This window comes from Lissotriton helveticus, chromosome 4_2 (assembly GCF_964261635.1).
Source record: "Lissotriton helveticus chromosome 4_2, aLisHel1.1, whole genome shotgun sequence".
Lineage (NCBI taxonomy): Eukaryota > Metazoa > Chordata > Amphibia > Caudata > Salamandridae > Lissotriton > Lissotriton helveticus.
In genome coordinates this window covers 112127661-112142042 of record NC_136064.1, presented here as the reverse complement: position 1 = coordinate 112142042, position 14382 = coordinate 112127661, and the positions used below count along the sequence as shown (strand labels likewise).

At 46.8% G+C, this 14382-nt stretch overlaps 1 protein-coding gene across 1 annotated transcript in view; it reads right to left on the bottom strand.

Annotated features, from left to right (window-relative positions):
- The window catches only part of LOC144752244 (transcription initiation factor TFIID subunit 1-like), a 303153-nt gene that overhangs the window by 224166 nt on the left and 64605 nt on the right, over positions 1-14382 (bottom strand). The window contains exon 11 of the mRNA XM_078640245.1: positions 9526-9653. Coding sequence (XP_078496371.1) covers positions 9526-9653 — 128 coding nt within the window. The remainder of the gene's footprint in view (positions 1-9525; positions 9654-14382) is intronic.

The following is a 14382-nucleotide window of genomic DNA, read 5'->3' as shown; positions in this document are numbered from 1 at the left end:
TATCTCTGACTCAGTTCCACACTCCCCCTTAACTGCCCCCACATATCCCCCACAATCACCCTCCAACACCTCCATGCTTTCTTCAACAACTCACAATCCAACAAATACAACACCACCTCCTACTTCCTCTATGCCACTTTCACCGAGCTGTCTGTCCGAAATGAATACCTTCCCTACATCCTCCTCTTGTTCACCTCCGCTCTCCAGAAATGATCCTCCCCCTCATTATAATCTCACCCCCCCTCCAGACTTTCCTCCTCATCATCCACAAGTTATCTCCCCCCTAAACAACCCTAACTCGACCAACAGCCCAATAAATACGGATCCACAGCACTCATCAACACACACACTGGCTTCCCATACCATTGAACTTCTCCTTATGTCCCTCATCTTAGAACTCTCCTCACTCAGAAGCGATATCACATTCCTTACTAAAACCATCTCCTCGCACAACGACAATCTCCTCAACACACCCACATATTGCCTGTCAAACTCTATCCCCAATAGAAACACTCCTTCTAGCAAGTGCACAACCAGCACCTTACCCACTCAACCTTCCTTAATCGTTCCTCCCCACACTACCAACATACCCACACCGCCACAACTTGGTACTCGCCCAATAATCTCTGAAGCTAACAGTTCCACTAACTTAACTACCTCTCCCTCACCACCTTCGTCCACTATCCCCCCTACCCAACTGCCTACCATCCCAATTCTCTTAGGATTAAGCAGACTCCCCCTTCCTCCGACTTCCCCTAGACCACCCCAACAACTTAGACCTATACCCCCTTGTCCCCCCTCCAAATCGCCCGACCCCACTCCCCTCTGTTGCATGCTGATTAATTGCAGATCCGCCTCCTGCCACGCTACTGAGATTGTTGAAACCATTCTTAGTGAAAATATTGACATTGTATTCCTAACTGAAACCTGGCTCACCTCCCACTCCCCTCCCATCCTCGACTTGCTTATTCCCCCTGGTTACTCTATCATTAGAAAAGATAGAATCGAACAAACAGGAGGAGTACTCGCCATAATTTTTAAAATTGAACTTAACATCTCGCTCGTTCGTCTGCAAGACCCTTCATCCTTTGAATACCTTTGCGCTGATCGCATTATGCCTGACTCCCCCACCACCCGGTTGCGCACTATCTATCATCCCCCTGGAAATAACATCCCCTTTACGGAAGTGTTGACTGATCTTATCATACAATCATCGCTCTCACATTCTAAAAATCGCTTCCTCGGTGACCACAACATCCATTGGAACAAAAGTGATGATCCTACTGTCATCCTATTTAATGATGCCATGGACATCACCAATATGACCCAACTCTGCCATTCTCCCAACCATAACAAAGGTGCCACCCTTGATGCTATTATGACTAACAACGACCTGGCTTCCCTCTCAAATATACTTCCAGTAGACTGATCTGACCACTACCTTATCCTCTTCACCATAAATAGATCCATGACTCACCCCGCCCCCATCAGCTCTTTACCTAAGAAATCAACACGCAACCTTCACCTTATTCCTCCTGGCGAATTGGAAGCCACAATTAAGGCCCACTCACATAGGGAGTAGTGTGGCTCACTGGTTAGAGGCGGCAGGCCTGAGAGCAGAAGTCAGCCCGGGACCAGGGTTCAATTCCCAACGCGGCAGGGTCGTGGACCTTGGTCAGCGGACTCGATAATTCTCGCTTCGGTGCTTACTATAATCAGGGGTTCCACTCGGCAACTCTGGGCATTAGCTTGCCTAATCTCCACAACGGCCCCACCAATTCCGGGGATGCCTGGCTCCACCTTGGGGACTCCCAGCAAGGGACCATCCCACAGGGAAAGCCAGGACGGGTTCCCCAGAGTTATACAGCGCCGGGACGCCCCGTTGCTGGGGCAGCTGTGCGCTTTACAAGTATACTACATTTACATTTACATTTCTCCCCCCTCTCCCTGACAGCACCACCGACCTAACTAACCATCATAACAATTCTATTCTTGAAGCCCTCGACCTAATTGCTCCAATCAAACTCAAACAACAAAAAAGCAACCCTCCTAAGTCTTGGTTCAATTCTGAACTTAATAACAAAAGACGGACCCTTAGACATTCTGAACGGGTTTGGAGGAATCATCCAACCGTTGACAATATGGCTCTCCTTAGAATTGCTAGAGCCCAGTATAAAAAAACATATCTTTAATGAGAAAGCCTCCTTTCTACGATCACAAATTGATCAAGCCAGAAACCGCCCTAGAGAACTCTTTAACATTGTTAAAAAACAAACCTCCACTGGCCCTCCTAAAATATTAGCCTCTATTGACAGATGCGAAGAAATTGCCAGTTTCTTTACGAACAAAATCAACAAGATCGAACTATCCTTCTCTTCCCTCCCACTCTCACTACAACCTACCCCCACCCTATACACCCTCCCCAACACTCCGAACTCTCCTCCGTCCACTTTTTCCACACCTCTCGATCCCTCTCATCCCCTCCCTGCTCTCCCCAACAAGATACCTTTCCGAAAATAAGCCCCCCTGCTAAAAACAATGCCTCATCGAGTGATTTTAGTCCAGTATCTGAATATACGATCACTAATGTCATTGCCAAACTAAAACCCTCTTCCCACTCCAAAGATCCTCTTCCCGCCCTTTTGGTTCAAGAACTTAAATTTATCATTGCCTCTATATGGACCAAAATCATCAACTCCTCTCTTTCCACTGGCTGTGTCCCCACCTCCCTTCAGCTTGGTCAAATCTCACCCATTCTCAAAAACACCACTGATGACCCCAATGACCTTAACAACCTTCGCCCTATCTCTAACCCTCCATTCCTCTCTAAAGCCCTCGAAAAATGTGTCCCTTTGCAATTAGAGAAACATATCGCCTCCTTCAACCTCCTTGATGTTTTTCAATCCGGCTTTCGAAAGGGATGCAGGACAGAAACTGCTATGCTAAATATCACTGACAACATTCATCACTCCCTAGACAAAGGGGAATGATATTCCGACGTGAGTCAAGAAAGTACATCCGAACCCAATGGCGGAAAAAAACAATCTGAGGATGGAGAGGATGCCCATGCGCACTGTAGTCCAAGGGAGGAGCCACCTATCTCGTGATACTTCGAAGACTCTTCCAGGACAACAATGTGCAATCATCCGGACCCAACACTAGGCGGCGATCTATGCTATAGATATGAATGTCAGCAGCCCTACATGCCTCGAACTCCTCATTACTAATCCTCCTTGACCTCTCAGCTGCATTTGATACCGTCCCCCACCCCACCCATCTCAACACTCTCAAAGACCGGTTCGGATTAGATGGCAATGTATTCAAATGGTTCTCCTCATCCCTTCACAACAGATCACAGCAAATCAAGCTCAGCCACTTTCTCTCTAAACCTCAACCTGTCTCACTCGGCGTCCCTCAAGGATCCATCCTCTCCCCAACCCTATTCAATCTGTTCGTGGAACTACTCACCCTCAAACAAGCTAATATCAATTACCACCTCTATGCCGATGACACCCAATTATATTACAAGATCAAATCCCACAAAGACATTCTCCACGTCAATGAGACCTTGACCAGAATTCAAACCAGGTTACATCGGAACCAACTCAAACTGAACCCAAATAAAACTGAAATCATCCTATTCTCCCCCCAAAACAACTCCCTTCCTATTCAACTCTGGATAAAGGACATTAAAGCTCTTTTCTTAACTGCCCACTCTCCACCTCTAATTCTGTCAAATCCCTAGGCATCAGTATCGACCAGAATCTAAATCTCATCCCCCACATTAAAAATGCATCCAAAAGTGCGCTTTTCACCCTTCTCCACCTCAAGAAACTTAAACCATTTATTCCAGCAGACCATTTCAAACTTGTTGTCCAATCGCTTGTCCTTTCCAGGATTGACTATGGCAACACCACTTTGGCTGGCACCCCATAAATCCATCTTGCACCGATGAAATCTGTCCTCAATCTAGCTGCGAGACTCATCTCTGATTGTAAAAAATTTGATCACATCTCCCCTGTCCTCAAAAATCTCAATTACCTCCCAATAGAAGGAAGATCCACCTACAAGATTGCCTGAATCACTTACAAAGCTCTTCACCAAAACACCCCCTCTTACCTTACAACAAAACTACACAAAGCAGGTTGCTCCAGGTCCCTGAGGAGCACAAACTCCCTTGTCTTGATCCCACCCAGACTCAAATGTCAAAATACCCAATCCCGTGCGTTCTCTGGTAACGCTCCTACAATTTGGAACTCTCTCCCTAAGGATCTTCGCTGCAACCCCTCTTACCCTCTCTTCAAAAAGGAACTCAAAGTACTTCTTCTAAACAAGCATTGGGGTATCTAATGTTACTGACTCTGAACATGTCCACTCCTCTCTCTTCCCTTGTCCGCTCCTCTTCCCACCCCCTCTCGATCCCTTAATTTTCTCACTCCCCCTCTCTTCACCCCCCTTTCTCTCCTAACTTTTAATATTCACTTTCCACTTAATTTTATCTCTCTGTTTCTTTACCCCCTTAGCCCTGTTGAATGCATTATCATACTGTAACTCTTTTTCGCTTAATTGTTAATTTTATCTCATTATGTTCACCATCCTTGTAAAGCGCTCTGGTACTCTTGGGTCCAGTAGCGCTATATGAAACCTTTGAAATAAAAAAATAAATAAATAAATTGTGCCACCCCGGCTTGCCTTCCAAACTGACACCACAGGTCTATTCACACAGCCTGGGTAAGGTGGTGTAATCACCCCTTACTTAGATATAGTATATCCGTATCTACCTTATATATAGACACATAGTAACCTATAAGCCACTCCTATGGCAGGCCTTAACAATCCTGGAGGCAGAGTGCTTGGTTTTGTGTGAGAGGGTGCCCTAGCATGAGCTGAGCCCCTCTGCAGCTTTCGGAACCATCTCCTTATAGCTGTTCTATGATATAGCCATACCATATACTCTTAAGTGCATTTTAATCCTCGCGGTTAATGCTAACTTTGGTTTGGCTTTATCAAAACATGTTGTGTAAGGTGTCAAAACACTTTGGAATACTACCCCTCCCCCCCCCCCCCCACACACCCCGCCGTCCTGGCGGCGGGGGTAGCATTCCACCTTTCTAGAGGGAGAAGACATGTAGTTACTGGTAAACCCGGTTAAAGTTAATCAGAGCCTCAGCATCACAAAATGGATGCTGCTGCCACGGACAAGAGTCTGACCTCCTGCTGCTGGTGGATGAAACTCTGGCAGGGGAGGCCTGGACAATAGGTTTCCTGTCCAAGGAGGTGCTGGCACCTCCCTGGACAGGCTTTTGTGTATTGGGAGCAGGGAGGGCTGCATCAGCAGATGCTTTTCCAGACACTGCCTGGGGCACACAAGGTGCTCCATGCATAGCCCGGTTCAAACCAGTGGCTGGGGCACTCAGCCCCAGCTCTGGCGCCAAACTGGACAAAGGGAAAGTGGTGTAACCACCCCCTTCTCAGGTCCACCCATAGGAGCGACCTCCCAGGTAATCCCACCCCTAAACTTAGTATAAGTATAGGAGCTGTGTCCCTAGGACTTTAGATGACCCTGGACGAAACTTTGAAACATAAATCCTGGACCTTCGACGTTCCATTTCGACCGCTAGACATCTCCCTTGTGGTCAAGGAGTGACCACCCTGTGCAAACAGGTACCAACAGCAACTTTGCCGGTCTACATTGTCGAGGCACTCGCCGGAACTCAAAGACTCTGCGACACATGACACGAACTTCCAGACATCTCTGACGCTGCTCGACGTTCCAAGCAAAGCTGGGACCCGTGGCGGACACGAGAGACGTGGGATCGTAACTCCTGGACATCCTGCATTTTGCTAACTGCATCGACTCCCGAGGTAACTTGCTGTTGTGCATTGGGGTACGAGAAACCCAGCCCCGAGCAGCATTTGCACCGAAGCTCAGGCCCCCACACTCCACGAGTAACCCTTGGGGCCCGCTCTTGCATTTCAGCTCGACGCATCTTCCCGGTTCCTAGTCCGTTGGCTAGTGAGCCACCTGAAGACTTCCTTTTAAATCTAACTTGCTTTCCTGGTTACTCCAGGCTTGCTCCAGCTTCCCTACAAAGGAGAAGCGCCACAGACCTTGCTGGTCTGCGCCGAAGCCAATCTCGACATCCTGCGTGGGTTGCGTTTGCCAAGGCTTGTTGGGTCCAATCCGGATACTGACACCGCAGTCAACTAGATCCTTCGTGGGACAGCTCGAATCCAGCTCCTGGTCGTCGTCGACACCTCCTGTTCCTCGTGGCTGCAGAGACAAGCTTCACCTCTCCACCTGAAATCACCCGACATCGCCTGGTTCCTTCCTGGTTCCATCCTGGTCACTGGCTAGTGACCCAGACTCTGTCCCTTTGCTTTCAGGTTCTTCAGATCTTCGATCCACCCTTGGATCCACCCGCACACTTTGTAACTTGTTCGTTTCCCATAGAAAGTCAATGGTAACTCGCGGCTGTGTTTAGACACTGCAAGCTTCTCCCGTGGGCCTCCTACTTCCTAACCTTTGGTTGTTTAGAGTAGCCCCAGCGATTCCCTAGGCCTACTTTCTATTTCAGAGGTGGTTCTTATACCATTATTTTAGTATATGGTTTGTGAGGCCCCTAGGGCAAAATGTATACTGTGCAACTTATTGTATGCTAATGAAGTAACATGTATTGTACTTTTACCTCTGACCTCAAAGAGTGCAGAGGGGTTGTGTTTAGAATAAATACATTATATATTTGATATATACCTTGAGCGGTGTCTTTTCATTTGGTACTTAGGGGATTATAATTGGTAAAACAACTTACTTAATGCACTCTCTGAAGTCTTAGCCTGAGACTGCTTTGTCCATGCTACCACTAGGATAGCTTTCTATAAGGTTGACCTTACAACCACCATCAATAAGGGTCGATTAGACTGGTGCAAGGTGCCCACTAGAACTAGTGGAAATCATATGCCAGGCCAACTTCTCACAGTGGTTGCCCACTGAAGCACACCAAAATATGAATGAGGTGGGCCTCATATAGGAACATTCCCCTGGAGACACACAACACAGAGGATGGTCAACCAATGAAGTGTTAGCATTTCAATAGGGATGGAGAGAATATATAAACACCACACCCACAAATGAGAGACACGAGTAACCAAGACTATAATGTATAAGATCAGGCGCAGAGTTAGGTTTTGTTTGACGCAGGTGTTTTTGTTTTATGTTTGTAATCCTACGATACATAAAATGATGTGGACTGTAATCCCCCTCTTATATATTTATTTCGTGATTCGTATGTCTCATCGTATGGAAATATTATTTGACCATGACAAATACAATTAAATATGTTTTTAAAAAAAACGTACTTACCTGAACAATTTGTCTCTGATGCCTAAACATATATAAAGATACTTGTTATTTTTATAAATCGGTGCAGATCTTCTTCTTGAGTCGTGTTGTCAGTTATTCACCATTGTGTGTATTTACAGAGGTCTTGCACTCCTCTGTGTTAAGCCTAAGGCTCGACCGCACTACCCACTAATGGAGCACTTTGGGATTGCAGAGCAAGCCCCTCTCCACTCATGAAGGAACCCCTGGACTCTTTACATGGCATATCAAATTATTGATATATGACATAAAAAGCCAGCTTCCTACATCAAGGTTACAGCATTCATCTAGAAGAAGTGTCTCTCTTGTTCCATTTACAGTACTGAAGCCCTGATTAATGTATATATTTCTTGCTTACACATATTTTTGTTAAATTAGATTATGACAATAAATACCGAGGGCTGAGAGTGCTGAAATATTTGTAGCAGTAGATGGTTTAGATCTGAGATCAGCTGTGGTTGTGAACTGGTTTGAATATAAGTGCCAAAAATAGCCAGAACAATATGGAAAAAAGGGCAAACACCCCCCGTCTTCCCCCATGAGAGAAACTGTCATGGCCAGCGTAGAGTGGAGCACATGCCCCTGGGGGAGGGGAGGAGGCGGGGGGTGGATCCTCCCCATCAAAAACAGTAAAACAAACATTCCCTTGTGTCTAGTGGGCTCCCCCATCCCCCAATGGCAGACCCCTATCCCATTCTCCCAAAAATAAAAGGGAAGATTCTTCATTCTCTTTTTGCGATTGGATCCTCAGTTTCAGTCAAAGCCCTACAGCTAGAATTTGTACTACTGAGCACCTACTCTTTAGCTCTCGCTGCTGCAACTCGTTGGGGACACCAACTGATACGCTATCAGGAAGGCTAACTGAGATGACACATCCAAAAGGGATTATCTTGAAACTATGGCACAAATAATGTTTTCTATCTGAATTTTAATCATGTACTATTAATTTCTTAAATTTACTCTGAAATACTTAGAAAACTGATCAACAAATGTCTCTAAAAACAGTCATTTGTTTTCTTGCTTCCCGCTACACTTTCTGGCATTGGCTTTTCTATTACAATTTCTTACATTCTTGTTGTCTAACACCTTTGTTCTTCCAGGGCTGATCTTGCAGTTTCCTATTTAGTGTCCGTGTATAAAATAAAGTTGTGAGCGGCAATTATTTGGGCAGAGATTTAAATAGGCCATGAGTGCTTTCTACTCCCCAAAGCGCTGTATAAAAAAATATTTTTTTTTCTATTTGCTTAAGGTTATCTCGCCATAGGTGAATTAAGATAACCCTTTCCTCTTTTCAGCACCAAAACAAAGATAGTCTTTTGAAATGTCCTCACTTCCCTTTGGCTCCAGTTCTGGCCTCCCCACTTCCACCTGCCTCATCTCGTCACTGACCTGGGGCCGCCAGGGCTCACCCCACAAGTAGCGGCGGGACAGTGAGCAGCCAGCGGGTGGGAACGTGGGAAACCCCATATCCTCACTCCAGGTCTCTTCAGCATCTTCTGCAGCAGCCTCATCCTGCTCCGGCTTTCCGTGATCTATCTTCCCAGGCATTCTCCCTCTCCACTCTTCTGTGGACTTCACCGTGCTCCCACAGCTTCTCGCTGAGGGCCGTAATGCTTCTCCTGCTTCTGCTTCATTCTCCATTTCTGCTTCTCGGCTGTGCATCTGTTTTTGCTGAGAACAGCCGACTCCTCTTTCACAGTCCACTCTTACATTCTGCTGTTGTCCGTCCTCGGTCTGTATGTTCTTTTCGGTCATTCATGTTCCTTCCATTTCTACTACCCTTCCCTAAAGACTTTCTTCTCTTTTAATCCTTTTCTTTCGTCTCCAGGTTCCTTCTCAGACATCCAGGAGGAGACTGCAACATCCGGGGATGTCAATCCACGAAATGAGAGTGGGGGGGAGGATGCAACACGGAGCACGTGGGTGGAGGCGGCAGATATTTGAGGGGGAAGCAGCACACAAGGTGAGAAAATCCATGCACTCACTTCGAGTGTTGAAAAAAATTAACAGCAATTCCCTCATACAGAGGCATGGAAGGACAACAGAATCACAATAAAAAGGAGATCGAGTACCAATGCTCCAGGGGAGAGATAATCCTACCTCGAGCCGACCATTCAGCGACACAGCAAAGACTCCATACTGACCTGCTGTGGCTCCTCCTTTATGACCCCAGTTTTCCCCAGAAGGATACGACTCTTCTTCAGAGACGACTCTTTCTTGTTCTCCTTCGATGGAGAATTGGATGTGGTCGTCTCTTTTTCATCTGGAATTTCTGCAAAGCATTGAAAAGCACAAGAAATCCATGAGGGACTATAATAGCTTTGGCTTAATAAACTGAGTAAAATGAAAGTAAGTAATTCCTTCTGAAGAAGTTTCCAAACATTCTCATAAATATATGCGTAAACTAAATTGCTTTAAATAAAAGTCCATACATTCAGGATTTCGAATTTATAAATGTGAGTTCTGCTTTATCCACTCCTAAGTGTTAGTCAAATGAACGAAGTGCTCTTGAATGCAGAACTGAATAGGCCAAGCAAACTTTAACCAGATGTTATTTTTACACCCTCAAACTACAATACTCTCACAGGTGTCATCATACCAACAGGGTAAACGACAAAACAGGCAAACTTCAATTGATGTAGCAAATGATTATAACGGCATGTATCGATCCTCCTTTTGAAACAAAATCAACTTTCCACCAGTCCAGAAATCTCGTACCCCTCACAACAAAACAAAACATGCTTCTACAGAGAATAAAAGATAGGAAAGAGCATACGGCTACCTCATCAATAAATCCCAAACGCACACCACAAAAAAAAAGTATCTGATGACTAAGCCAGATACACTTCCAAGCTCACATCTGAGAGACAGCCTGGAAATAGAATGAATGTGGTCTAATGCTCAAACCATTTCAAGATTGAAAACCTGAACATATCGGCTATTAACCTTTGAGGTAGACAGCCCATTCCCTTAAATTTAAAAGAATTATATTACTGTGATACAGTCAAAACAAGTTCATCTCATTCACATACAGAGACTAAAAATAACTATTATTGGCATAACATTTACAACCCATGTAGGCTGCTGGCTCTGCACATGGTATCACCACTAAGTGGTTATACTGTGCACAGAGTCCAGGGTTCCCCAAAATTGTGTACAGGGCTCAATATAAAACTCAAGTGCTCTATTCGTGGTGTTGTGGGCGAGCAGCCTTAGGCCTAACAGAGGAGTGTGAGACTTTTATTGCACAACATTGACCAATAATGGAACTACGACTCAAAAAGGAGATCCACCCCAATTTTAGAAAACTATACTTTCATTGCACTTTACAAAATCTTCGTAATAAGGTACATACGTTTTTTAAAAATTAAAAATACTTATCACTTTGAAAAATCGGCACTTAGAAAAGTTCAACACAGTTCAATGTTATCCTATCGGAAAACAATATTGCGGTTAAACAGTTAATTAATGCACTTCTTCGGAACCAAAAGTCAGCCAGGGCCAAGGGAGTATCAAAACTGCACCACCAGGGGCTGGGTGCAGAGGTCAGAATCTGAGTTCGGCCCAATACTTTTCAACGGAGACTGGGGTTCCTGGAGCTACACTGCTTGCAGGTAAGTAGATCGTTGCAGGGCCCAAGCTTTGGGGGTTAGGACCAGCACGAAATAGGGTGGGGGGGACACAAAGCAGCACCAAACATACAACACCGGTACAAAATCAGCATAAGGCACCCCATGCTTTTTTGTAGAGATTAGATTTTTTAGCAAACAGGCTGCAGGTGTTGCACCGGAGGTTGCAGGAGGGAGAACAATGACAGCCAAGGTAAGTAGAGATGTAGAGGGTCGTGGGGGCACCGTTGGTTCAGCTCACCAAGGCCCAGGGGCTTCCAGTGCAGGGGTGCCTTTCGCCGTCCGAGTCTTCTAACTAGAGCCAGTCACAATGATGGGAGCCTCTGGATTCACACGGCAGGCACCGGCGTGGAGATCAGGAGAGGTCAGCCAATGCTGGACCCAAGGTCAAGATAGCCGGGGAGGCTTCACTGCACAGGTGAGCCACTCAGGCCATGGGCGTCGGGTGCAGAGTGGGCAGGAGATGCAGATCCGCCCGGATCCTGGGTCCTTGGAGTTGGTTTCTTCCAGACAGGGCAGCTGTCCACAGGATATTGGAGTCTTTTTCAAAGGCATCAGTCCTTCAGGGTTTCAGAGGTCGCTGGCTGCAAGACAGGCCGCAGGTTCACAGAAGCTGGAGACAGGTCGGTAGTACTGGGGCCAAGGCAGTCGTCGTCTTCAGTCTTCTATGCAGGGTCATCATCTTTCTTCTTAGGTTATCGCTAATCTGGTTTCCAGGTCTGGGGGAGTCACCTGAATATTAGATTTAGGGGCGTTTTAAGAGAGTAGCAGGTTGGGCCAAGAGGCACCTTACCTGGGGTGACTACACACTCTATTATGCCACCCTACTGTGGGAGGTGGGCATGGAACTAGTCCTGATTGGAGCGGTCCCCCCATCTTGAAGATGGCGGGGACTGAAAGATATGCTTTGCCTCACCTCACCTCCCCCACCTTAGGGGTGGAGATGGCAGAGGAGGGCGAACCTCCTATTCTTCTTGAGTTTTCCAGCTGGTTTTACCGCACAAAGTGGGGGTGCAAACCGGGGGCTGCCATCTGCTGCTAGCAGCAGGAGCTGAGGGGTTGAATGACGAAGGCGGAAGGCCTTTGAAGTTTCCCTTCTTCGAGCACTGGTACATTCTGGGGAAGTAGACATGACACCTCATCCAAGTATGTGCATTGTTTCTGGTCCCAGAGAGCAGGGGATCTCTACCCAGGGGGTCCAGAAACATGTCTGGCGGTGACTGGTTGCCTACACCCAGTCAGAGACCACACCAGGGTTGGTAGGTACCTCGGAGGTACCCTCTGGGGACATAGATCAATAAATCCCCCACATTGGCATCAGTGTTAGTTTGTTGAGAGGAATAGATTGGTACCAAACACTCCTGGGTTCAGAAGAGCCATTATGGTGCTGTAGAATGAATATGCTACTTACCAGTATGCATCTGTTCTTGGCATGTAGGGCTGCTAACATTCATATCTGTTGCATTAGATCGCCGCCTAGTGTTGGGTCCGGATGATCGCACATTGTTGTCCTGGAAGAGTCTTCGAAGTATCCTGAGATAGGGGGCTCCTCCCCTGGACTACAGTGCGCATGGGCATCGGCTCCATCCCCAGATTGTTTTTAGCCATTGTGGCAGAGATGGAGTGTAAAGTGTAAAGGATGTCCATGCTAATGATTGAATGCAAGAGTATGTCTGCAGCTGCGACAGGCACCGGGGAGGAGGGTGGGCGATATGAATGTTAGCAGCCCTACATGCCAAGAACAGATGCATACTGGTAAGTAGCATATTCAGTTCGAGGCATGTGGGCTGCTAAATTCATATCTGTTGCATTGAATACATAGCAGTCCCTCCATTAGCGGCGGTTGCCCGTGCCAGCTGCAAAAACCTGAAAAAGTGTCTTGAGAACAGCCTGTCCTACAGCTGCCTGCTGTTTGGAATGCACATCAACACAGTAGTGTTTTGTAAAGGTATGTGGTGTAACCCATGTGGCTGCTCTACAAATGTCCTCTAAAGGAATGTTCCCCAGGAAAGCCATGGATGCCCCCAATTTGCGTGTGGAGTGCGCCCTTGGGGGTATTGTTAAGGTGCGTTTAGCCTTTTGATAGCAGATCTGGATGCACTTAACAATCCATCTGGCTATTCCTGCTTTGGAAATAGGGTTGCCCTTGTGCTGTGGCGAGAAGGCAACAAAAAGTTGTTTTGTTTTTCTAAAGGGTTGTGTCCTGTCAATATAGTACATCAACGCCCTTCTAACATCCAAAGTATGGAGCATTCTTTCCGCCACCGTTTGTGGGTTTTGGAAGAATGCAGGCAAGTCAATAGTTTGGTTGAGATGAAACTGTGACACCACCTTCGGAAGGAATTTAGGGTTAGTACGTAGTACCACCCTATTTGGATGAATTTGTATGAATGGCTCTTGTATTGTGAGCGCTTGCAGCTCACTAACACGTCTCAGTGACGTAATAGCAATAAGGAAAGCCACTTTCCATGTTAGGAACTGGAGTTCACACGAGTGTAGTGGCTCAAAAGGTGGTCCCATCAGCCTGGTGAGGACCACATTGAGGTTCCACACCGGAGCTGGCGGTGTCCTTGGGGGAATGACTCGTTTCAGACCTTCCAGGAAAGCCTTAATGGCAGGCACTCTGAAGACAGAGAGATGTTGCCGGTTCTGAAGGTAAGCTGCTATGGTGGATAGATGTATCCGAATGGAAGTGTAGGCTAGATTGCACTTGTAAAGATGTAACAGATAGCAAATGATGTTAGGGATAGATGCATCTAGCGGGTTTATGTTATTGGCTGTACAGTGAAGAACAAAACGCTTCCATTTAGCAGCATAGCATGCTCTGGTAGTCGGCTTCCTTGCCTCCTTGATGATGTCCATGCATTCTGGAGGTAGGTGAAGGTAGCCAAACTCTAGGACTTCAGGAGCCAGATCGCCAGGTTGAGCTGTTGCGGATCTGGATGCTGAATGTCTCCATGGTTCTGCGTCAAAAGCCTGGGCGTTAGGCGCAGCCTTTGATGCGGCACCACCGAGAGCTCCAGAAACGTGGTGTACCATGCTTGGCGTGCCCACGTTGGAGCAACTAGGATGAGTGTCATCGAGTGCTGCTTTAGTTTTCTTGCCACCAGCGGTATCAGAGGGGCTGGTGGAAAAGCGTACGCAAATTTGCCTGACCAGTTCATCCATATAGCATTCCCCTGCGATTGTGGGTGAGGGAACCTGGCGGCAAAGTGTTGGCATTTTGCGTTTTCGTTTGTGGCAAACAGGTCTATCTCCGGATGACCCCACTGCTGGAAGTACGGGCGGAGTACCGATGGGTGTAACTCCCACTCGTGCATTTGATGGCTGTATCTGCTGAGCAGATCCGCCATCTGATTGTCCTTGCCCGGG